Raw genomic sequence first — 26342 nt, 5'->3', positions numbered from 1 at the left:
TCTACTTGTAGTTTGCATGCAGTCCTATAGTAAAGTTCCACCCACCCCGTACATTCCTCTACCCCCAGTGTAGACAAGCCCTCCCCTTGACAACCACCAAGGTGTTTTCTATCCCTAAAGCTTTATCTTTTCCAGAATGTTCTAAAATGGAACCATGCAGTAAGTAGCCTTTTGAATTTGTTTACTTGTCACGGTGCATTTGAGATTCAATCACATGTGTAACAGGCGTGACTTGTTTGGTGTTTTAGATTATTACTGAGTAGTGTTCCATTGTATGGATTCACAATTGGGAGACATTTGAGTTGTTTCTAGTTTTGACGATCACAGATAAGGCTGCTATGAAATTCTCATACAGAATTTCCTGTAAGTTTCCATTTCACTTGGCTCATGGCTTAGGAGTGGTGCCATTCCCTGGCCACATGCACAGTGCATGCCTGACTCTACAAGAAGCTTCAAAGTCGCTCAAGTTGCTTTGTATTCAGACCAGCAAATGCAATTGGCCTGGTATTGTCAGGTTGTTTTTGTCTTTTGGTTTTTTTTTTTTTTTTTTTTTTTAAGCAATTCTAATAGATGTTGTGTTATCTCATTGTGGATTTAATTTGCGTTTCCCTGGTGACTAATGATGCTGAGAATCTTTTCAAGTGCTTATTTGCCATCCATGTATCTTTTTTGGAAAATTGTCTCTTCAGAGTTTGGCCTAAATTTGTGGGAAGACTGTTTTCTTACTATTGAGTTGCAGGAGTTCTTTGTATATGCTGGATACAAGTCTTGATCAGATACATGATTTGAGGCTGTTTTCTCTTAGTGTGTGGTTCATCTTTTGTTGTCATACAGTGCCTTTTAAAGAGCAGAAGTTTGTATTTTGATCAAGTACAATTTATCAACTTTTTTCTTTTATAGATTGTGCATTTGGTGTTATAGCTAAGAAAGGTTTGCTTAGCCCCAAATCACAGGTATCTTATAGAAGTTTGATAGTTCTAAGTTTTAAATTTAAGATCCATGATCCATTTAAAGGTACTTTTTGTACAGGGTGTGAGGAGGTATTGAATGAATTTCGTTTGGTGGCGGAGTGTGAGGGGTCTGTGTTCCTCTCCTGTCAGTCAGTTGACCATATATATTCAGGGTATTATATTTAAGTGGGCTTGTGCTGTTAAGAGCAAAATTCAACTGAGTGAATTTAAAGATCTAATTGGCTTATTCAACGATTCATGAATTGGGCAGCACCCCTTGTAACATGTAGAAAGGAGCTCCTGGGAGCTGTACTACATGGAAGCCTTGTATAGGCAGAAGAGAGGTGGACGAGGAAAGTGGGCCAACTCATCTTCCTTTGGGGGACGGAAGGGTCTGTCAGGCCGATTTCCTCCTGTTGTTGACCAGGAAGTTCCAGATGAACATTCCACTACTGGGAGAGGTTGGTTCACTAGACTTGGAGCTAGCAGAAGTGACTCGAGTTTTGGCCTGCTATTTCTTCTTTTTATAGTGCCTGTTTGCTTTTGGGACACAATGCTAATAATCATTATGTAATATGTGTGGTATTTTCCAATGTTTAAAGTGTTACCCTGTTCTCCTTTCGATTTGGTTCTAGCTTTAGTGCAACCCCTGGATGTATTTGGCGTGAGTGTTGTCTTCCCAATCCATTTTGCCGGGGGTAGAGCCCAGCCTGGTACAAGGAGTGACATAGAGTCACAGGCACATGGGGACGGGCCATGCTCAGAACACTTAAAATCCAAGAGTTTTCCCTAACAGGGTGTAAGTGAAGAGGCTGAGGCTCTGGCTTCCCACTGAGCTGAATTTTAATTCCACCTCAGTTCAAGACTAGCTGTGTGATCAGGGGCAAAGTAATTAACATCTCCATTGTCAGGTCCTTGCCTGGGAGCACAGCTAAGCCCCTGTAGGAGATCTTTTGGAATTAAAGATAAAATATACAAGGGTCCTAGCATAGCACATAGCATGTATTGAGTCTATCTTTATTACTATCACCCTATTTTTCAAGAGTGGGGGTTTTCTGGAAGATGCATACTATGAATACAAGAGATAAAGTTCCTAGAGAAAAAATGATTCCTAATTAAGGGATACACGGATACACAGAAAACAGGTTTGGAATGGAACAAAGACAACCATTTTAACTGTTGGATGTGACAGAGATGTAGTGATTTGAATGGTAAAGGGGTCTGCCGAGGGCACAGTTCTTCATTTGCTGTGGTTTCATTCTGGTTAAGGAGAAAATCACATGAAAGCTGAACACAGTATAGGTGTTATATTAGCAGGAAATGTTGGTTTCTGTTAATATTACTGTTATTAATGTGTCAGGGTAACTGTGTAACAAATGACCATCGTTTATGGACTGGAGGTTATTTTCTTTGTCTTGTATTCATTGTGTTTAGACATCAGCCCCTCACATAGAAAGCGATCTTTCTCTTGGTATGTCTGTGGTTCTTCAAGGTAATTCTTAATTTGTATTAACCTTTGCCAAACTGCATTAGCCTCAATGTTCTCCTTTGCTCTTGGTTTGCAGGGGGCGGCACTGAAATACTTGCCAACGATTGTCAATGATGTGAAACTGGTGTTTGATCCCAAGGAGCTCAGGTAAGGAAGCACCTAAGGGGAAGGTGGCCCCCATGCCTCGCTTGGCCTACATTCCAGTGCGTTTCGTTTCTGGGAGACTTGGGGTTCTGTCTCACGTTGGCAGAGGTCAGAGTGCCCTGGATCATTCTGGAACACATGCTAATGGGGGTGTCCATGACACTTCGCTAATTGTGACTTTCTGTGGAAAAGACATCATCTGTCAAAGTCACAATCTCTACCAGATTGTTTCTAGCCCAATGGGTATGCAATACAAGTTTGGGATTTAGCATTCTTTAGGGTTTGCATGTCAATATACAGTCTTGGGGTTTGGAATTTTGTTTTGTTTTGACACAGTAGTTGCATTGTTTGCAGCACTTCTCTTCCTCACAGCGCAGGTGACTTCTCTGCAGGAGCTCCTGACTGAGGTGTGGGCCTCAGGCGGAGTGGTCAGAAGCTGTCGTTAGGATAATACTCAAAGAAGCCACATCCCAGGGAAGCTTTCAGACTGAGGACTGAGGCTGAAACCTAATGCTTCCTTTTTCTACTTGAGTTTCCCAACCCCACCGTCCATGCCCCACCTCTGGGTGCGATCTGCAGGTGTCCCCAAGGGCTGAGAAGAGCCTTTGGGAGCAGGTGGGGTGTAGCCTTTTAAAGGCCCGGCACCTGCAGCTTCTCTGCTGCTCGTTCTGGTTTTGATTTAACTTTTGACACAGTAAACTACCTGCAGGTGATGGCACCGTTTTTAGCCACCAGAAAAGCTCACCTAAATATTAGTAAAGGGCCTTCTGTCCCTCGGGCTGTTAAGCTGAATAAAAAATGTTCATCCTTCCTGTACTATAGGTCACTCGTGCCCTGGAAGTGACAGGCCAGGGCCTTTTCGGGAGGGTCTCCCCCTCGCGACTCATCATGTCTCTGATGTGCCTGAGGATTTATGTCCTGCTGGGACACATTTATTTTCCACTTCCAGGCGCTGGTAATGCCGTCTACAGCTTCACAGGCCCTAAACAAGAAGAGGGGGAGAGGAGAAGCCAGCGGGCCCAGAGGCAGCATGGCAGCTCTCCTGGGCTCTGCAGGCCCTGTCCTGCAGCAGGGATGGTCCTCGGAACTGCAGTGGCGACAGTCCTGGGAACTTGTTAGAAAATGCTGCATCTTGGGTTCCTCCCCAGATCTTCTGAATTAGAAATGGAGGGTGGCGCCCAGCTCTTTGGCTGTAGCGAACTCTCCAGGGGCCTCCAGTAACATTTGAGAGCCTCAAGTGTGGGGAAGCAGAGGCACAGGGCAACTGTGGTCGGGTGGGTCATGGCCATACTCTGGGCAAGGGGATCAGGTCCTCACCCGTTAGAGCGGCAGCACCCACTTTCAGAGTTGGTGGTCACGCCCTGTGCCTGCAGATGCACGGCAGACCCCCTTCCCCAGGGCTGATCCAGTCTGCTCTCCGTCCCATGGCTTCTTATGCTTGCATGTGCGCATCTTCAACGCTGTGTCTACTGATTAAAAAAGAAAAGACACTGAAAATCATGTATGCATTTTTCCATTTAGTTAACTGATTCATGTTTTGGTGAATCAGAAGGGATCATGGGGGAGGGTAGCTCAAACTTAATCCACTATCCAAAAATAACTAGAAGGATCTGGATCCTTCTAGTTGTCTTGTGTACACACATTCACACTCACACATACCCCTAAAATATTCAACAACATTGACTTCCTTATTTCGCAGCATGTCTGTCTGTATGTAAGACATTTTGTTTTCCCATGGCAGGAGGTAGTCTTCTGTATCATAATTTTGAATAACTTCATGGTGTTCCAGCCCATCATTTGTTCTAGTAGCCACAATGGACACTGATATCAGTTTGGTGATTTCTTCACACAAATAGGCTTTAGCTCTTTCCTTGTATTATTCAGTTAATCTTTACAACAATGGTAAGACATAGGTCCTATTACGAGCCCACTTTTATGCTAAGTAACTTGTCCGTGATAACTTAGCTGGTGAGTATGAGTGCTTCGAGGCCAGCCCTGGGCTTTTTGATCACAGAAAATAAGTCGTGTGCTACACTGATAGGTGCTACGTTGTGTTCAGCTTTTTATTATTAATAAAGCATACTAGGATAAAGTTTTCTGTCGCTCAATTGTAGTATGTTGTCCTTAAAATATCATTAGGATAAACAGAGAAGTGGAATTACTAAATCTTACATTTTCTTAAAGGATTTTAAATAGATTTTACCCAGTTGCCCTCCAAAGGTCAAACCAACCCAACCTTCCTTCTAAACTAGTGTATATTGGTGTCTGTCTTCTCAAACTTTGCCAATACTTGATATTATTATTTTATAGACCAATATGATAGATGGAAATCCATCCATCATTTATTATTATTTATTGCCAATATGATGGATAGAAAAGCATCACACTTTCAATTTGCATTTCTTGGTTACTAACAAGTGCTCTCCTAAGACTCCTTTATAGGTCTACCGGCCATGTGTAAAAGTAAATTTTTAAAAAACATTTCTAGTGTGACACAATTTATGTCCTATAAAGTTCACCAGTTTTAGAGTGTTCAATTACATGGGTTTCAGAATTTTAATGAGTTGTGGGACCATGCCCCAAATACAGTCTTTGGACAGTTTCATCACCCCAGGGATCCCTTCTGCCCATAAACAGTCACTTCCTGTTCTCCGGGTTCTCCCCAGCCCCAAGCAACCACTGATCTATGCCACAGATGAGCCTTTTCTGGGCATTAGATATGAATGGAATCATACAATATGTGACCTTTTGTGACTGGCTTCCTTAACTCAGTATAATGTTTTCAAGATTATCAGTACTGTAGCATGTGTCAGAATTTCATTCCTTTCTACAGATGAATTGTGTGGATAGACTATAGTTTGCTTATCCATTCATCCCATGGTGAACTTCGGCGTGTTTTCACCTTTTCAGTTATTATGAATAATGTTGCTGTGATTCATATATGAGGTTTTGTGTGTCTGTATTTTCATTTCTCCTGCGTGTACACATAGGAGTATAGGAATGTTGGGTTATAGGGTAACTATGTTAATGTTTTGAGGAAATGCCAGTGTTGCAAAGTGACGGTACCCCCCTTTCATTCCACTGCTACAGTGTGAGGATTCCAGTTTCTTCAGATCCTAGCCAACACTTGTTATTGTCTTCCCTTTGGATTATAGTCATTTTAGTGGGTGTGGAGTAAAAAAGGACAGCTTAAAGCATCTTTTTTTTGGCATAAGATTTTGGCCCATGTTATGTCATGGGCGTTATCCAGCATTCTGGTGGCATTTAATGACCATGTCATGGCCTTGCGTCTTGGGGCTATCTTGTAACACATTGGGTCATTTTGCTGTATGTCCCTAAACTACTTTCACTTCTGTTTTTCATTGTAGCAAAATGTTTACTGATTTCATCCTCAATGTTCCCGTGGGTTTGCTGACCATTCAGAAGCTGTATTGCTTGATTGAAATCATTCACAGTGACCTCTTCACACAGCATGGTGAGTGGAACCCCAGGAATCAGTAAATTGTCACATTATTCATTGTCTATAGACTTGCCCCCTCTGAGTTCTCTCCTCCTTGCTGAAGGGAGTGGAGGTTGCAACCAATTAAAACAACTGCATTACAAGACGGGAAGATTAAACTCTTACAAGAGAATGGTAATTGACATATAGCGTAGGTAATAGATCATTGAAAAATGACAGGCAAAACCTCCTAGCTTGTAATTGAGGTGTACACCAAAGCCCCAGGGTAATCAGCATACATTGTAGCCTTTAAGATATGTGATTGTCTATCCTGGGGAGGCAATCACTTGCTTCCATTGAGATGATTGCAAAGAGAAATTTCCAGTTATTCTTTAAATTTAGGAATAATGGCTCTATCTTATCCTGAACTTTGCATTCTTTGACAGGGTTTCTTTAAACTCCGCTCAAAGTAATAAGAATTTTAATGATTCCTCAACTCATTTATGCTGAGGAACACCTTGTCTTTCCTCACATTATCTCCCTACCCTTATTAATCATTTTCTTTCTATTTGGACAGATTGAATTAATATTTTACACTTGTCAAGCAGTTTTATTGAAAGCTTAAAACCTTTGCATAGTTCCACAACCTTCCTCATTTATCGGAGGCCGATGCCAAGACTGTTGAGTGATATTCTGACTGCGGCATAGATTGATTCTACGCCGTTTGTGGCCAGATGTGTGGCTGCTCCATTCATTTCCTTTGACCTTGTGGGTAGTGGTGTCCCAAGCACGGAGCAGCCTGGGCCTGAGAGGTCCCTGTCGAGTTACTGGCTGGAATGAGAACTCAGTGTGTATCTGTTTACTCCTTCATACCTTTTGGGCTATGGGACCCTTTGTTTTCCTGCTGGTTTCAATCTTATTTCTTGATGTAATTTTATAAAATGCACTGGAACCTACACTTACAGCTAAGACTTAATTTAAGAGAAAATGTTAAGACTTCATTTGGGTAGGAGTGTTTTGGGAAAAAACATTAAACCAAGAAGCGAGTGGCTTTGTGGAGCCCCTCTGAGCAGATCTGTCTCTGGGCCAGAAGCCCATTTCTCTCTTTCATTAAGAAAGTCAACTCTTGTCGTTGTTTGGGAGCAAAGCGCATGAATCTCCTTTAAGCCAGGAATCCCCACTGCCCGTGCTTCAGGCTCCCGCTGGAGGACTGGCTCTCCAACTACTCATTCTCCAGGTGTCTTCTGAATCCTGGGGACACTGCAGGGCTCAGACAAGGCGTGATGATAGTGGTGATGGTGGAGACACTACTTCATTGTTTCCTTCCATACTGATGAAACTTTATACTAGAGTAAATGAAAGATTTATATGTGGGTCTTACTGGGTGGGTTACTGATACTGACTGGTCTTCCCAACCTCAAGTCCCAAGACATATACATATACCACCACTGCCACCATCACACCACCACCAGCGCTTTCCCTAGTGCATAGTGACTGTCAGCAGACGGGTTGTTCTTGACTGCTATTGACTATTGATATAGGGAAGACTTTCTTTTTTTTTTTAAATTAATTAATTAATTTTGTTGTCATTAATCTACAATTACATGAAGAATATTATGTTTACTAGGGTCCCCCCTTCACCAAATCCCCCCCACAAACCCTATTACAGTCACTGTCCATCAGCATAGTAAGATGCTGTAGAGTCACTACTTGTCTTCTCTGTGTTGCACAGCCCTCCCCGTGCCCCCCCCACATTATACATGCTAATCGTAATGCCCCCTTTCTTCCCCCCGCCCCCCATCCCTTCCTTCTCTCCCTTTCTCCCCAGTCCCTTTCCCTTTGATAACTGTTAGTTCATTCTTAGGTTCTATGATTCTGCTGCTGTTTTGTTCCTTCAGTCTTTCTTTGTTCCTATAGTCTTTGGGTTTGAGGTGAGTCTCTTATAAGCAGCATAGAGATGGGTCTTGCTTTTTTATCCATTCTATTATCCTGTGTCTTTTGATTGGTGCATTCAGTCCATTTACATGTGGGTGATTATTGAAAGATATGTACTTATTGCTATTGCAGGCTTTAGATTCATGGTTGCCAAAGGTTCAAGGTTAGTTTCTTTAGTATCTTACTGCCTAACTTAGCTCGCTTATTGAGCTATTTTAAACACTGCCTGGTCATTCTTTATTTTTCTCCCTTCTTATTCCTCCTCCTCCGTTCTTTATATGTTGGTTGTTTTATTCTGTGCTCTTTTGTGCTTCCTTTAACTGCTTTTGTGGGTAGTTGATTTTATTTTTTGCCTTTAGTCACTATTTGGTTGGTCTGCTTTCTTTGCTGTGATTTTATTTTCTCTGGTGATATCTATTTAGTCTTAGGAGTGCTCCCGTCTAGAGCAGTCCCTCTAACATACCCTGTTGAGGTGGTTTGTGGGAGGGAAATTCCCTCAACTTTTGCTTGTCTGGGAATTGTTTAATCCCTCCTTCATATTTAAATGATAGTCGTGCTGGATACAGTATCCTTGGTTCAAGGCCCTTCTGTTTCATTGCATTAAATAGATCATGCCATTCTCTTCTGGCCTGTAAGGTTTCTGTTGAGAAGTCTGATGATAGCCTGATGGGTTTTCCTTTGTAGGTGACCTTTTTCTGTCTAGCTGCCTTTAAAACTCTTTCCTTGTCCTTGATCCTTGCCATTGTAATTATTATGTGTCTTGGTGTTGTCCTCCTTGGGTCCTTTCTGTTGGGAGTTCTGTACACTTCCATGGTCTGATCGATTATTTCCTCCCCCAGTTTGGGGAAGTTTTCAGCAATTATTTCTTCAAATACACTTTCTATCCCTTTTCCTCTCTCTTCTTCTTCTGGTATCCCTATAATGCGGATATTGTTCCTTTTGGATTGGTCACACAGTTCTCTTAATATTGTTTCATTCCTGGAGATCCTTTTATCTCTCTCTGCGTCAGCTTCTATGCGTTCCTGTTCTCTGGTTTCTATTCCATCAATGGCCTCTTGAATCTTATCCATTCTGTTTATAAATCCTTGCAGAGATTGTTTCATTTCTGTAATCTCCTTCCAGACATCATCCCTTAGCTCTTGCATATTTCTCTGCGGCTCCATCAGTGTGGTTATGAGCTTTATTCTTAATTCTTTTTCAGGAAGGCTAGTTAGGTCTGTCTCCTTCTCAGGGTTTGCCTCTGTGATCTTGGTCTGTATCAATTTCTTCTGCCTTTTCATGGCGATAGATATATTTGTGGGGAGCTGGCGCGTGTGTTGGGTAAGAGAAAGTCCCTTCTTGCCAGTTTGTGGCCTTCCTCTCCTGGGAGAACAGTGGCCCCTAGCGGCTTGTGCTGGGCAGCTGCGTGCAGACGGGGCTTCTGATCTTGCCCGGCCGCTGTGGAGTTTGTTTAGTGCTGCGGTGGTGTGGGCATGGCCTGCCTCAGGCCGCTGCTCCAATATGGCGGAGCCGCGTTGGAGGGCGAACAGGCAGGAGGCTGTTTATTGCAGTGAGGGGCCTCTGAGCTGTGCTGCGGGGGTTCGGGCACCTGAAGTTCCCCGGGATTCCCTGCTGCTGGGCTATTTGTCCCAGGGTGCTTCCGTCTAGCTGTGGGGTCCCTGTCCCTTTAAGACTTTCAAAAAGCACTTGCTTTTCTTTGTTCCCGGGGCGCCAGCTGCGGGGACCTGCTCACAGGTCTTACTGTCCCATTTCCCTAGTATCCAGGACCCCACGTACGCATTGTGTGTCTGCGCTCTAGTCCGGATGGCTGGGGCTGGGTGTTCAGCAGGCCTGGGCTCCCTCTCCCTCCCGGCTCCGGCTCCTCTCCTCCCGCCGGGAGCTGGGGTGAGGGGCACTCAGGTCCCGCGGGGCCACAGCTTGTATCTTACCCCCTTCGTGAGGTGCTGGGTTCTTGCAGGTGTGGATGTGGTCTGGCTGTTGTCCTGTGTCTTCTAGTCTCTCTTTTAGGATTAGTTGTATCTGTTGTATTTTCAAAAATATATGTGGTTTTGGGAGGAGATTTCTGCTGCTCTACTCACACCGCCATCTTGGTTCTCCTTAGGGAAGACTTTCTTGAGGACTCATTTACATGTATTTTAAACTTGCTATTGCAAAACTTTGTTCCACCTTTCAGTCACCTCTCTCTGAATCAGGACCCTAAAGACGAGAGGCTCCATTAAGAACATTTAAACTAAAAATTCTTTTAGAATACATTTCAGGGAAAAGTTCCCTTCTATATAAACTTGCTCTATTTTTTTTAGCTATTACAAAGCTTGACAGGAGACTTACTACTTATTTTTGGCAATTGTGTCAGCCTATATGATTGTGGTTCTGTGGTTTTCTTCTGCTTACTGTGCCCCGTTTCTGTTTTTTACTCTTGCCCTGTGACTCTTCTCACAGACTGCCTCTAGTCCTGCTTTGGAAGTTTGCAGCAGGCAAGTAAATTCTTAGCTTTGCTTGACAAGAGCTCATAATGTAGAACGCTCCTCTTTCTTAAGAAGAGTTACCAGGCTAGAGGAATTATTAACTTGGTATCTTTGTAAGTACAAAGTTAGGAATTTAATCTTCATAGCAAGTTGTACCCAACATAGTAAATGCGGTTGTATGAAATATGCGAGGCTCACATTACTGTACACTAAAGGAGCCAAGATTAGCCTGGGGCTTCATGTCTTACAAGCAGCTTCAGAATATCCCAATCTGTAGAAGTTGTCTAAGCCATAATTGGCAGCCCAGATATGCTTCCTAATGCCCACTGGCTGGCTGGAAGCATGGCAGGATGTGCTGTCTAATGTGAAAATGGCCCCACTTCCAGGCTTTGAGATTTAAGACTCTGGGTGAGGATAGCAAAGACAGCCCTGGTTTTTCTCATCTGCAAGCTCCCTGTGTCTTCAACGGAGGCACGGATGTCTTACTGTCCTTGTCAGGAAAGACTTACCAGTGGAAATCTTCCAGTTGGTGTGTTCTTACAAAGATGTCATTACTTTTGCAAAATACTCTGTGCCACATTTGGTATAAATATTTAAAGCCAAACCATTTTCTGATGCGATATCATGGCCATTGCTTTATTCCATTTCTTGTTAATTTGTAAAAGATGTAGCTGTCTGTGTCCTCTTTCTGGATCCCCCTTTAATCAGCCAGACTAACTCCCCACATGTCCAGGTTTTAGATCTTGACGTGACTGGAGTAAGCTGCTCCAGCTACGGAGGGTGCTTCCTTAGCACACGTCGTCTTGGGTCCCGCAGGGAGTTCTGGGGCCAGCCTTTGCTGATCAGCCTGTGTGTTGCCTCAACGATGGAAGAGGCTTGCTTAGTCGCTTTGCTCTAAAACATTTCTTTCCATCTCCTCCCAGGATCAAATAGATTCCATGGTTTTACGAGTCTCACATCAGTGGGCATGACAAGCTGATCTCTGTAGTAAGGCTGGCAGTGGACATTGACGCTGGATTGCTCTGTAGAAAAGCTTCCCATGCCAGGTTTCGCTCCTAGAGGCCAAGGTCCTGGTTGTTCCAGCCTTGTTTTCCCTGTTGCTCCTCTTCTGTTCCTCTTAAAGGACATGGAAACTGAGAATGCACCCAGCTGAGTTTGTTGAGCTGCAACAGGAGATGTGTCTTCTTTGCAAATAGGGTCACGTTTGTCTGGTCCCAGCTGGTGTGGACACACCACAGCGGGTCACTGCCACCCTCTGCTCACAGGTGTACCCTCTGCAGTGCTCCTTCTGAGTCACGACCTGCAGCTCCTGCTGCCTCGACATCATCCACTCTGGTCCAAAGGGAATGGGAGTTCTTCACAGAGTGCTACTGCCCACCACTGCTCATTTCCACTTGCCGCGTGGGCGGGACCTGGGACATAGTTGGCATCATAGTTGCAGGGGTGGCTGTGGACTTGAGTTCTGGCTTCATGCGGGGAGACAGAGCTCATAATGTAGGACTCTCCAGAAGGGTGTTCAGAAGCTTCAGGTGGACCTGGCCGTATCAGATGTCTGCTGCTGATAAAGCCCAGGGTGTCAGGCTGTGGAGACTTCTGACTGCCCATAGCACATGGCTGTGTGTCAGCCACACCCGCCTCTTCTCTAAGTTCATGCCTCTCTACTTTTCCTTTGATTGAAAAAAAAAAAATGAATGATTGGTTTTCTCCTATAAATGTTTCACTTCTGCAATAATAACAAAGTATTTCTGAAGCTTTTCTGTGATGAGGGCAGGCTCTACACAAGAGGATTGAGAGTGTGTGCGGCTTTATGATCAGAGTACCCGTGTTCAAGTGCCCCCTCTATTACCTGCTGACTGAGTGACCTTGGATAAGGTGTCTTTCTGGCTCCATGTCCCTCAGCTGCCCTTCCTTGTTGCTTACCTCTTTTAGTCTGAAGATTAGTGTCTGTATAGTAAGTACTGAGGCTTGGATCAGCATTTAGTGCACATTCAGTAAATGTTAGCCATAGCCCTCATTTTTGTGGAGGATTTAGTAGAGAAGTGGCAGATTAGATCTTGTCCTCATTGGAGAGGGTAATTATCATGTCACACCTGAGCTGAAGGACAGTAGAGGGACCAGGAGATGAATGGCTTACCTGAGAGGCTGTCCGGTCGCCCTGCGTAAAGTACCCCAGATGCTGCCCATGGCTGTTCCTGCCACTCCCCACAGTGAAGTCACTACAGAGCATTACCTCTTGACTTGTTTATTTTCTGTGGTCCCTCCCTAGGATGACAGCTCCCCGAGCATGGCCCTGCTGTTCACCTTCTCTATCGCTGGGGCCTGGAACGGTGCCTGACCCGAGGCATGCGTGTGATGCATATGTATTGAGTGAACAAAAATGACAGGGTTGCCCAAGTCCAGCTTTTCTTTCCTCGGGGAGCAGCGCAGAGAAGGCAGCGTGACCAGCTGCATATATAAGCAGTTCACTTAATCTGAAGGAGGAGAGGTTTTGTGCTCCCATGGGGGCCTGTCTATCTTTCCCGGTCTTGGCTTTGAATGGATTGATCTTGGGGAAGGGAAGCGTTGTTCCCTCTGAGGAGGAGCAACATAAGGAGAGGGGGCTGAGAAGGACCAGTGAGGGAGCCGAGACCCGGAGGTTCATCTGTGAGCAGTTTTATAAGATTAAGATTATCTTCTTTTGGCTTCTGATTTAATTGTCCTTCAGTTTTGTGGAAATACAAATTGGAGGAGGACAGATAGCCTTTTGTTAAAATTGTGGAAAATTTTGAACATACAGAAAATGGAGGGAAGAGAGAGCAGCGAACATCTTTGTATCCCTTGCTGGGCTTCAGAAGCTCCCAAGTCCTGGTCAATCCTGCTGTTATCCCTGTGCTCCTCCCCCAGATATTTGGAAGCCCGTCCCAGCCATTCTAGCATTTCATTAGGATGTCTCTGCAAAATGATGGTGGTATTCATTGCGTGAATGACACTGTTGCAGAAAAGGGAGAATATGCAGATGGACTGGTCCTCAGGCTGGCATCTTGAATCCACCTTGATGTTCCTGCTTCTGCTCCCGTGCTGAGGTGAAGGGCCTTCTCCTTGTTAGCATGCCGTGCGCGGGAGCCCATGAATGGGCCGTAATGGCTTCCAAGCGTAGCCTCGCGATGTGACTTGACTACTTGAAAGCTGGTTAAATAGATTATGTGCTTCACAGAAAGATGACTCTTGCATACAATCTGTAGCGTGGAGTGAGCAGATTTTCAAAGCAAGATACAAAGAGACAGAAAGGTCCAAGCTTCGTAATTTGTGCATTTGTCGCTTCGTTGCCATGTGATCCTGTTGTTACCCATGTATCTGACAAAAGCTGTGGAAATTAAAGCTTAAATCCTATTTCAGAAATGAAACGTTTCAATGTAATTAAATTTATGTAAACACTGGGATACCCAGGCTTAGGATGTATGCCCACAAAAATGTTTTACATTAATGTTATTGATACTGGGATAAAAGAAATCAACCTGAGAGAGCATTGATTTCACCTTAGTCAAGAGCAGGGGACATACTTGCAGGACACCTTTGAGTTAAGCGGGGAGACCTCAGGCAACACGTGCTCTTCCCCACAGGGGGCGCCTTTCCACTTCGGTTCTCAACCGAGACCTTGGAAGCACATCCCAGTGAGCGCTGGGTCACTTCTTTGCCTTTCCACATTTTCATATTCGAGTTTGCCAAAGAAATCCACCAATTTCTTCACACCTTCTAAATACTTACCATTGTGTCTTAAGGTTGTTTTTGGAGGATAGTGTAAGATTTGAAAATCCGATGGCAAGACAGTCCCTGTATGATTTCAACAGCAGTTTAATATTCTTAGGGAATTACTATTCACTGGCACCCATTTGTGTGTTTGTTCCTCTTGATGGGTGGAATCTGGGAATCAGAGAAATGGGAAATGCACCGTTCCCTCATTCCCTGGCTATTCCCATGGCTGTTTCTTTCAGTGGAGCAAACAGGCTCCTTTTGGGTCGTGTTCATCATAAAGCTTCATTTGTGTTTCATTTTTGAACAACACAGAGCTTCTTAGAAATGGAGGCCCAGGGAGCTTAAATTATTTTCCTCATTCTTATTCTCAAGGTGGATGATTCTCCCAGTTATCAAGCAGAGTAAAACTCTCCTTTTTCGTGGTGAAAACATTAGTTCCAGTAGCCCTTTGCAGTCTGAGGGCAAAGGCCCAGATACCTATTGGGACTAGCAATTAGAAAATACAAAGTCAGGTTTCCAGAGTGTTTTCATTGTATTAGACCCAGGGTAGAAAATTTGTTATCTCTCAAAATTACCCTATCAGTCAACTTCTCGTGTTTTAAATCACAGAAAGAAAAGCTGTGCGTTTAATATAGACCTGTAATAAAATATACCTTCGTAATGCTTTGATCCATAAACAAGTCAAAATAAAATCTCTTGAGTTCTCCACTGTGGAAAGTAGATATTTCCCTTTATTGAAAGGGATCTTAAACTCAGAGCTGCTCTGTAGTGGTTTTGTTAACTTGATGGATGTGTACAGAAAGAAAAAGGGGTTGGGACCATCTTGTGCCACAGTCACTTAATGTACCACCCATATAGCATTCTGGAATACTTCAGTAAGAAAGTTGCGCTGATGACTTCTAATGAACATTGCCAGCTGTGAACTCCCAGAGAGAAATTCTTTAAAATCATGGTGGAATAGGAATACCATTTTCTCTTCTATTTTTTTCATGCCTTGAGAAAATTTTAATCTTTATCTGTGAAATACTGTACCTTTTTCATCCTTCATTATATACATCTTTTTCCATTATATGTGATTTTGAAAAAACCGTTTGTTAAAGCAGTGCATCCCTTTAGAGAAATGGCTTATTGAATCTAGGAGGGTGAACTCAATTTCAGTTTCTCAATTACATCCATTTCAATTTCATTATGATTTGTTGAGCACCTACCATGTGCTCACGACTGTTGGTTAGCAAGTTTTATTCTTCTGAGAGGCTTCAGAGCCATCAGCCTAAAAATGTATAATTGGAAAAGAGTAATTCTCTTCATTTCCAGATAAGAACTCAGAAGTTAAGGAACAAGTTCTAGTTTGTACTTAATATCGCCCGCAGGGAGCTGTCCACCACAATGGTGCTGATTAAGCGGTTGTCTTTACAAACCCATCACCCACTCTTGAACTGTTTCACAACCAGCATAGCAGTAATGCATCTTGAAAACGGAATTCACCTCCAGTGCCATATAGAACAATACAAAATACAAAAATATGAATAAATAAATTAAGCATAAATGATCTGTGTAATGTTATACTTATGTGCTCATGAAATTTTCTTAGCTTTTCTCTTTCTGTGTGGGGACTCTTACCTGTGATCCAATTGGCGGTGTGGCTGATATAACCTTTATCGTAATCTGTTGACTTAGTGTTTTTCACCCACTCCAAGGAGGGCTCCTGTCCCTGTTGCTTGATGTTGGGAGCAGGACCAGCAATCTTAGAAGGGGCTGCCTTGGCTGTCCCATGTATAGTCATGCTCACGCTAAGCACCAGGACAGCAAGTCTCTGAGTCTTCCCAGTTCATGATTCCTTCCTGGTCGTATGAGCTTATTAGCTTCTTACTTGCATGATATGTTACCTACAGTAACTTGCCTAGGATAGTTGGAGGGGCCCCAATTCAGCCTACAGTCTTCAGCCTGCACTTGTCCTTCAAGGTCCCATTTTTTTTATGTTGCATAAACCTCTCCATGAGTTTATAGGCCTTTCCACCAAAATGGGGTGAACCAGACCATACGATTTTGACATGGTTTTTAACATACACATTTCATTGTCAGGGCAAGTGGGAGAGGAGGATGCTGGGACACACTGACCAAGACCTGTGTTCTTGCCTACCTTCACTCTTATGGTAAAAGAATGCACACTACTGCCCAGCCCTGTGTATTCTCTGTTTTCTCATCCTCCACATGGCAATATTCTGCCCAAGTACTGGCAGAGCTGTAGAACTCCTTCTGAATTTACTAAGCTATCACCCTAATACAACCTTCCATCCAACTACAGGGCACTGATAAGTCCTGCAGCCTGACCAGATTCCTGGCCTGACCAGAACTAACCACACCATCTTCCCTGGCATTTTCCTTGAGTCTTTTTAATTTTTTCATCTTTATAAAAGGGACTCATTTGAAATTTTTCTCCATTTGTTCTCTCATTTCTTTCTTCTGATAAATTATTTATTACTACAATATTAACAAACATCTAAACCTTACTGTTAATGCTTCTCTAAAGGATACAAAATATTGCCGCCCTGCTCTCTTCTTCCAAAAGGTGACACAGTTTTCACTAGGTTCAATGGTTTCACCTAGACAGTATCTTTGACCAGCTTATTTTTCCTGTTCTTGGGCACTCTGTACCCTGCCATGTTTCCCTTAAAATTTCCAAGATTGTTTTAATTACTCTGTCACCCTCTCAATTAAAATTCTGTGATTCTGGGTGTGGAAGACTAACATGTAGATTGTCTTATTTCTAATCCCTTCAGCACTCAAGCTAAGTGGTGCTGAGGATATTTGGACCAGAATACTTGCAAAGATGTTACCATTCGGTAGGAATAGAAACACGGTGGAGGGCTGTTGTATTTACTCTACTTCACAGGTAAAGAAACTAAAGTCCAGGAAGGAAAAATGACATTTGGCTTGGGTCACTCAATGTGAAATCACTCTCCTGGCACTGCTAACACCATGACTTCTTGTATTAATATTCTTGGAAAAATTTAATTTGCATCTGACATGTAAATTATACCTGGGTCATACATATTTACATGTATGTGCTGCATATTCATGGATCATTTACTCCAAGGAGCTCCTGGCCTTAGGATCAGGCATCTAATTCTGGCTTGCCTGCTGCTCAGTGGTGCAGTCCCCACACTCTGGCTTCTGGTCCTATGTATGTAAAATTTGGACCTGAGTAGATGGCTCCTGTGCCCCCTTCCATTGCTGGCTCTTTTATTGGCATTTCTGTTTTTTGAAGACTTGTGTGGAGGGAGAAAGTCATTTTAACAAACTGAATCATGCGAGTACAATTTTTAGATGGTTGAAAAATAAGATGATTGTCTATAAAAATGAATAGCGAACATCCCCTGTTGGTATGGCTCTGACTGTTTAATTCTCATTAAAAGTGTTAATCTGGATCTCACTTCTGTGTAACAGGCTCGAGGTTATTACATGCACTTTATGGATCATTTGTTTAATGTGACCAAACTAAAAATTAAGAAGCGCATTACTCAGTGTTCATAAAATGAATTTTTTAAATGGACAAATTCATTCTTTATTTGCATCTTGCTTTAATAAAGAGCTGTTATGGGCTTATAGATGGGCATTCTGCTTGGACATTTATAAGCTGATGATGCCTGTTGAATACCTTTTATAAAAATTAATATTTTTTACTCTGTGCCCATTACCAGAGCATTAATCATCATGTCTTCAGCCAGTACAGCTGAGGATGAACAGATGGCGAATCATTGCTGTCTGTGACCTAGCAGATCGGTCTGGGAAGGGGGTTGTGGAAGGGTGGCTGGCATGCTGCATGACCTCTGATCCTGGCTGATGTGCACAGAGTCTGGGCCCACCAGGTAGCCTGCTCTTTCCTGGCTCTATTCCCTCCTGTGCACCATTGGGAGAACCCAGGCAATTATGCTAGCTAATTCTGGCTTCCTCATGGGTTGTGTCCGTGCCTCAACTCAGGCTAACGGGCACTGACAAGTCCTGCAGCCATATACATGTGATGAGAAGTCTGCTGGGACAAACATGTGGCCTTGATTCTCCGATTCTCCTTCCAGTGATGGGCACCAATTCATTAAAATGAGAAATCGCACAGGATGTCTTTAACATCTGCTTCCTAGCACACTCTGAGACTGTATTGTCCAACAGAAATAGAACATGAGACATAGGTATAATTTATAATTTTCTAGAGTCCACAGCAAAAAAAAAAAAAAAAAAAAGGACAGTGCAATTTTTGAAATTAATTTTGATAATATATTTTATCTAAAATATCATCTTAATATGACTTCAGTCTATGTATTACTAATGACATGGCTTCACATTCTTTTTTTACCCTTTTAGCTCTGAAATCTGATTTTTTTTATGTTTATAGTGCATCTCAATTTGCATGCTAAATTTTCTTTACAGATACTGTATTTTTTACCATTGAAAAGTAGATTCACATACCTAAGTTGTTCATTTGTTCTAAATAGTTGTTTCTAGTAATTGAATTTAAGTTTACATTACCTAAAATTTACCAAAATAGAAAATTCCGCTCCTCAGTGGCCCCAGCTGCATGTCAGGTGGCCGCCGACTCTCATTTTGGACCTCAGCTCTCAGGCATTGGTTTTCTTTGTGTACTTTTTGTTGAATAGGCTGATTTTGCATATTGATATTATTCCTCTTATGCTTATTGACAACTCTCACTTATTGAATGTTCACTGTCTGACGAATTACATATATTATATCATCTAATTCCCACAGTAAACCTGAGAGGTAAACAGCAGCCTCCCCATTTTTCAGATCAGAAAAGTAAGGCTTAGAGAGTTCACGTAACTTGTTCAAGATCCAGAGCAAAGTGTGAGCAGCATGGATTTTATTATTTCCTTATGTGTGTGGGTAAACTGAACCTCACTTGGAGGCAGAGGCTCTCCCAGAATCAAATAGAGTGACCCAGGTTCCTAGACGGCTATAGTCAGTGGGTGGTTTATTTAAAATGCATTTTCCAGATGAAATATAAGGGTTGTTTGTTTGTTGGGTTTGGGGGAATTGTCTGCTTCCCAGGCCACCTATTGTAAACCTCCTGGAGCTATTGGCAAAAAATCATGTACAGCAATAACATTCTGTTCATGGGGAAGGGTAGTCAGGAGACCGAGGTGGGACATTAGGAATGTGACTGGAAATTCTTCCTCTTTGGCTGCCATAGACGCCATCTGATGCTTTACAATAGTGCATTGCAGGCATGTATGTGTGTGTGTGTGGGCGGCGAGAGAGAGAGAGAGTGTGTGTGTTGGGGGGTGAGTGAGCGGGGTGTACCTTCTGTGCTCTTGGTATTTTGTCCTGACTTACAGTAAAATCTGAGGGACTTCAGTGGTATTTAAAATGTGTGCCGCACCGGTTGGAGCAACTAGAAGTAGACTGAGATGCAGGGGAAGAGATGCCCTTTAGAAAATGAGGTTTGAGAAGCTTGTGATAGCTGGCTTTGCAGAGGGCAGCGAGTCAGGGTGGGCAGGCCTGCTTTTCCCTGCAGACGTCATGATTTGATTCTCTGCCACATCACTGCATGTGAGCCCAGAGCAGCACTGCACGCTCACACTTGATGCACGTGTGCCTGCACACTCCGTGTGGGCCAGCTTGGACACCGTCCAGTGAGTGACACTGGGGCATAGAGAGGCGGGAGGGATCGTGTGAGGATGGATTCCTTTGTCCCTCTGATGTCTTGCAAGGATGGGACAGCTTTGGACTGCAGGTCCCTCCTCACCCCTGCATGGGAGCAAAGCGCGGAGGTTTACAGATGAAAACCACTGTGGACAGAAGTAAATACGTGGCAACTGCCCTGCTCAGAAGAGAGCTGTTCTCCACACTGAGTAGCTGTGTGTGCATGCACACACACACACACACACACACACATACCCATCACTCACACACGTGCACATACACACACACACCATCAGGTCTAGTTCATGTGTGAGGTCTCCTCCCACTGATGAGTCGAAGCCTCTGCCCTCCTGGGGATCACATTCCAATAAGGAGACACAGATACAATACAACCAATCGCAATTGGCGATGCTCTGAGAAAACGGACGTCCGAGACCTGCCCTCTGCCCAGGTCTGCCGCTGGGCTGTATGGGACCTGCGGATAGGGGGCACCATAAAGTTGACCCATTGCTTCCTCCAGTTTTGGGGCTCCCAGCCTCTACTGCACTCTGGAGCCTTGCCTTTCTTCCCTAGGTGCCTGGGGTGTGTTTCTGGAAAGTGCTGCCACCCTGTGACCTCTGTCCTCGGTCACCTCGGGATGCCTGGTGCACTCAGTGTGGGCTGAGCACCTGGCTGCCTCTCTCTGGTGCTCTGGCCCCATGGTTCGCGGTTCGCATGTGGTCAGGGGCCAGAGCGCTGGCGCTTATCCCCACTTCCTGCCCTGCCTTGACCTGCCCTGCGTGGGGAGGGTGATGCGGTTCTTCTGTGCATAGTGACATACCCAGTCGTGGATATGGGCCCATCTGAAAGATTATAACATTGGGTTTTGATGTTCTCAAAGGGCTAAGAGAATGGAACATCTTTAAATGTGACCAAAGGGCATGAAGTTTTGTTGTTTCTCATCAAGAGAGGCTGGATAAGAAACAGGTGAAGCTAACACAGCCCCCTGGGCTGGGCCCCAGGATGGTGGGTGTTCTGCCAAAGGTGGTTGACGGTCTGACCCTGCTGAAGATAACAGGACAGCCATCACCTCTTCACCCTGGAGTGATGGTGACAGATGCCACTAACATACTCAGTTACCTCGGGGATCCGTGAGTTCCAGGACTGCCTGTCCAGCATGGCAGATAAATGGGGCGGTAAGGGATGGATTTTGGCCAGGGCATGTGGGTACCAGAGCCAGAGGGCCATTTCTGCCATCTCTGAGTCCAGAAACATGGACCTCTGATTTCTACCCCTCCTCCCACCCTGGCCTGGCCAGACCATTAGGCCTTTGTCCTCTTGTTTTTGAACATAGCTTTGCCAAGTGCATGTGTCATTTTCTTTGTTTATTCATGTTGTTAGGGTCTTTCTTTACCTGCTCAAGTGTTTGTGACTCTAACTTCTCCCTCTGTGATGTCTTGGAAACTGGACTTGTCTCCGGAATGGTGGCAGTGATAGGGATGGACAGGTGGAGCGGGACAGCCAAAGGCTGGCTCCCTGTTGAGGTTGGCCGCACTGGACTGTGTTTACAGGACTCACCCTGTCCTGCCAGGGATTGCCAATGGCTTGCAGGCAGGCTGGACTTGGGCAGGTTTGCCTTGGGACCTCCCAGCCTGTTGGGGTCTAGGAGTTCCGAGTGTAGCCCCTACACATGCTTATGTTGTGGTTGAGGTCATCAGGGCAGGAGCTGTGGGGGGGCACATGGCATTTGTGAACACTGGCATTCTATAGGAAAGACATTGGGCTGTGGGGACGCTTGTGGAATTCATGTATTCTGTGGTGAGCATTTTGGACAGATGTATTTTCGGGCTGGATTCACTGCCATGAGGTCATTTTCTTGGAGCATTTCCCTTGACCTGGCTTTGTCCTTGGTCAGCTCTCTGACACCTGTTTGCCCTTTGGACTGCTTCGCACATGCATGCAAGGGGCTATGGCATTTGGAGACACGCTGTCCACAGGGGCCTGGTTTGCACTGACATCGCAGAGAACTTGGGTGTGAAGATAAGGGAATGGTGTGAGGGCCCCTGTCATCCAGGAGCACAGATACGGAGGGGCCACCCTGGTTGGCATAGGACCGCACCTTCTCCACGCTCTTGCTGTTTGACCTCCTGCGGCCTGGCCTCTGCCCCAGGGGGTGTGGAGCTCCTTAGCTTCTCATGCGTTACTTCTGCGTGATTGCTAATCATGCATTGATTACTGTTATCATGAAGTCAACATGTAATCATATGTTCTTTGGACAAAACTTCTTAGAAAAATGGAGTTGCTATCAGTCATTTTCCAGGGAATAAATTAAAATGGAATTTGAAAAAGTCTTAGAAAGAGCTTCCTCCGTGTAGCCCCCTGGGAAGACAGTGGAGCAGAAGGGCTTGTGCAATTTCTGCGTCCTCATTGCTCCCCATCTGCACCCCCGCAGCCCGCATTTATTACTGCATGGCCCTTGGGAAAGTCTTTGAGTCAGGTCTCCACATACTGGCAGGAACCATTCCCATATTGTATGTTCATTTTCTTTTCTTATATTAAAAAAGCCCCCAGGAAACATTAATGCAAAAACCATGCTTTTATGTGTCATTAATGTACGTCCTAAAATGTGAAATCCTAAAAACAAGCTAAGGGTATTTGATGTTTCAGAACTCTGTTGTCTTATCTCTCATGCTCTGCATTTTAAAGGAAATGGCAGTGGCTGGGCTAGATTCACAACCCAGAGCTGGAATTGTAAACAGAGAGTTCATGTTGGAGGGTGGATGATGCTGGCGTTAAATGGGATTTCCCAGCTGGAGGAGACAATTAGTAATTACATTTCATCTTGTATCTCATTGGTATCTGTCTCCTTATTGTTCTTTAATTTTCTGAATGTCTTTTTCTCTGCTCCTGTCTAAAAACACAAATGAAAACCCAGACATGCTTTGATCCTCTGTCCCAGTGTCCCTTCGTTCCTGGCTGAGCCCGACAGGCTGTGTCTGCCCTCTCCGTGTCCCTTGTCTTGTCTCTCCCCTGCCCCCTCCCGGGATCTGCCTTGGGAAGGAGTCTGTGTGCCTTTAACTGCCCCCTTCCGAGGCTGTCCTGTTCTTGCTGGTCTGCTGCCGGTTGGCCACGCTGACCGCCTGCCGTCCCTTAGGGCTGGGCGATGTCACTCATCTGCCCTCACTCCATCTTCCTGTCCTCCCAATGCTCTGTCCTAATACCTGCATCCTGCTGCTACCCTTGGTTTTCCCTGCCCATTCTACACACTCCCCAGTGATAGTATTATTGGCTTTTATTACTGTTTACAGGCCGATGATTCTCTGCTCCGTGTTTGTAGGCCAGGAATGTCTAGAACCGTCTCTCCATTTGCCTACTAGATGGGGCCACTTGGGTGTCCAATGGGAAACGTAAACTCAATTTGTCAAAAACCAGACCCTAGTCCTTTTCTCCTCCCTTAAATGCACTTCTTTTCGAACTTTCCTCTCCTTATATGGCATCATTAGGTTCTTTGGATGACACACTCATCAACAGGAAGTTGGGTGTTATGTTGGACTCCTTTATCCCCACCCTCATCTCCAGTTTGTCACCAAGCTCTGTGTCCATCCTGTCCCCAGTTTGCTCTTGTTCAAGGCCTCTTTTTTCAAACTCACCACTGTGGCGGGAGGTCAGGCCTTTACTGTTTCTTGCCTGGACTGACCTCCCATATCCATCGTCTTGCTTGTGCAGTCTTAGAGGATCCCTTTAGCCTTTTGATGTCATCACATCTCTCCCCCACATCAGCATGTTACAGCTCCCCACCCCCTTCCCCCTTGTCCTTCATGTTCATGATGAAACCCACCTGCCCTTGACCTCATTCTGTCCCTCTTCTCCCTGACCTTCCTTAACTGTGCATGTGGCTCTGTGAATATGTCATATGCTCCTGTGTCCCTGACCTTGTGTATAGGGTTTCTTTCTGGATTGCCCACCCAATGTGGGAAACTCCTATTCATCCTGCCACTGGGGAAGGTATTGTGTCCTGAAGGGGGCCTCCCTGACTCCCCTCCGACGTCAGGCTTGTTCCCCATTGCTCCATCCCTCATGTGCCTGTGCATTAGCTCAGGTGTCTGGGAGGCCAGGGAGAGGCTGTGGCTTTTCTGCAGTGTCTGCATCACAGTGTAAGAGCAAGTACCCTGTTCTGAGCATCTAACCTGTGCCAGGCCCAGGCCCTCAAGCTTCACTTTGCAGGAGCACATTGTGCCTCAAGCCTGTGAGTAGCTAGTGCCATTGTGCCCATGTTAGGGATGAGGAAACTGAGGCTCAGAGCGGTAGTGTTAGATGTCCAAAATGACCCTGCTAGGAAGCCAGCAGAATTCAAACTCAGAAAACCTCATTCCAGAGCTTGAGCTCCCAGCTCTCTGTAAACTGTCCCTTTGCATGTGTGAGCTGGGAAGAAAGTTGTCCCTAAGTGAGTAAAGATTAAGTGGGATAATTAGTAGGTTATGAGCTGGCATAGCTCAGAAACCTTTAGGAGGCATATAACTGTAGAAAGAATTAATGGTGCTCTTAGGAATAAATGAGAATAGCTCTACTTCAAACAATTTTTGTTGTAACAAGTGTTTCTTTTGAAGTTTCTAATCAGTAAGTTTATAGTTGAGCACAGAAAATTACTTAAAAACCTAAACATGTGTGTTTGTTCTTATATCTATGCACACACTACGTGATGTATAGGTATATGTGTATAAACAAACATAGATATATATGTTTGTGGATTATTGTATGTTTACATAGAGTTATACACATACATGTGTGGGTATCAGTTATTTCCATAGCAGTATAACTGATTTCCTCCAAGTCGAGTGCTCTGACCCTCTCTAGATGTCAGTTTCACATTCTGGGCAATGTAAACGTCACAGTGCTTGAAGACAGAGTGGCATGTGAGGTAAACAAGCTTGCAGCAACTGGGAGTTGTATCTGGGTGGGTCTCCTGCTGACTGGCAGCCCCATGTCCCCTGCAGACTGCAGAGAGATCCTGCTTCCTATGGTGACGGATCAGCTCAAGTACCATCTGGAGAGACAGGAAGACCTGGAGGCCTGCTGCCACCTGCTCAGTGACATCCTGGAGGTTCTGTACAGGAAGGACGTGGTGAGTAATGGCTGTGTTTGCAGGCTGCCTAGAGGACCCTGCAAGAAGGTTGTCCTGTAACTCATGTAAACCCCAGCCTCCTAGTACAAAGAGGCACATTTGATTCATTTAAAAAGAAATGGCCTTCATTTTAACAGTTAGCTTCCCTCCCTGCCTCCCTCTCTCTGTAGAGCACACCCTTAAATTATTTTTATTTATGCATAAAGCATAATTATAATACAGTGTGTATTCTATCACATTGAAAAAATTTTTAAGTTTATTTCCTGTGACTTCTCAGCTAAATGCCTACCAAGACTTAGATTTTGATTCTTCAAGGTCAGACAAAGGCTTTGGTAGTAAGATTGGAAATAAATGGAGGCTAATTACCTTCATTCTTTCTTTCAGCTCTTACTGTATCAAAGTAGTACATGCACGTAGTTTTTCTGTTTTCAAAAGTCAGTGATGCTTCTGAGAGTTTTGAGAAGAGTTCTCTACCTTTTCCCCCATGTTCCTCTCCCCACACGTAATTTTTTTCTGTACTTTCAGAGTTTTTTTGAAAACAAAGGTATTTCCTTTTGTGTCTTTAAAGTGTATGTTTATTGCATTGACCTGTTTTCTTAATCAAAACTTGGTGCACGCATGTATGGAAAAGCCTCCCATCCCCCAGATGCCCTGCGTGTACATCTATCTGTGCACGTGTGCTTGCACCTCATGGACTCTCCAGGTGTGTTTGGCAAAGCGCCAGGGCCTCGTCCGTCTGTGCCTCTTGTAGTGGACGGGTGGACTGGGCTTTTCCGGTTGGCAGGGCTTTTGTTCTTAGCTCTCTCCCACCTGACTCCCAGATACCTTCCCGGTCAGCACACGCACTCCCCTGTCCTGGCCACTCCCTTCCTGCTCTGGCTCATTCTCGCAGTCTGGCTAGTGACTTGGAAGAACGAGGTCAGATTAAGTGAGTTCACAGTGATGGTGCCTAATCAGTGCTCCAGGGCCTTCCCTTTTCTGAGTGAAGAAAAGGTTGGGAGTAGAGAGGTTGTATGGCTGCATCTCCCAGAGGAGGTGGTACCTGCCTTGACCTTGTGCAGCAGCTCCCAGGGAGCATATCGAAACATGTGTCGGTTCATGAGGAAGGCTCAACAATCCCATTACAAACAAAATGAAAGAGCAGGTTCTTGCTGATGGAGAATTCTCCGGCACTATGAATTTTAGATAGTGTGCTGAAGTGATATTAAACATTTTATGCCATGTGATTGTTCCCCGTGTTATTCGGATTGGACATGCAGAGTCATCTACGGTTGTTAGCTGCCTGCCTTCCATTTTCAAATGGCCAAGTGTCTTTAGAAAACTAATTGGTGGGCTAATCAGGGATCATAAACATGTTGTTGTTTAGAAAGATTTGCTTTTATTTTTAAGGTTTGCTTAAATTAAATTACTATGACGATATAACAAATTATCA

At 44.5% G+C, this 26342-nt stretch overlaps 1 protein-coding gene across 2 annotated transcripts in view; it reads left to right on the top strand.

The window, feature by feature from the left end:
* The window catches only part of DOCK1 (dedicator of cytokinesis 1), a 466830-nt gene that overhangs the window by 152347 nt on the left and 288141 nt on the right, over positions 1-26342 (top strand). For both annotated transcript variants that reach the window (XM_073240131.1, XM_073240130.1), the window contains exons 24-26: positions 2516-2586; positions 5952-6058; positions 24783-24910. In XM_073240131.1, coding sequence (XP_073096232.1) covers positions 2516-2586; positions 5952-6058; positions 24783-24910 — 306 coding nt within the window. The remainder of the gene's footprint in view (positions 1-2515; positions 2587-5951; positions 6059-24782; positions 24911-26342) is intronic.

The sequence above is a fragment of the Manis javanica genome, chromosome 7 (genome assembly GCF_040802235.1).
Source record: "Manis javanica isolate MJ-LG chromosome 7, MJ_LKY, whole genome shotgun sequence".
Taxonomy (NCBI): Eukaryota; Metazoa; Chordata; class Mammalia; order Pholidota; family Manidae; genus Manis; species Manis javanica.
Note: the sequence above shows the minus strand (reverse complement) of the source record. Positions and strands in the feature narration are given on the sequence as shown.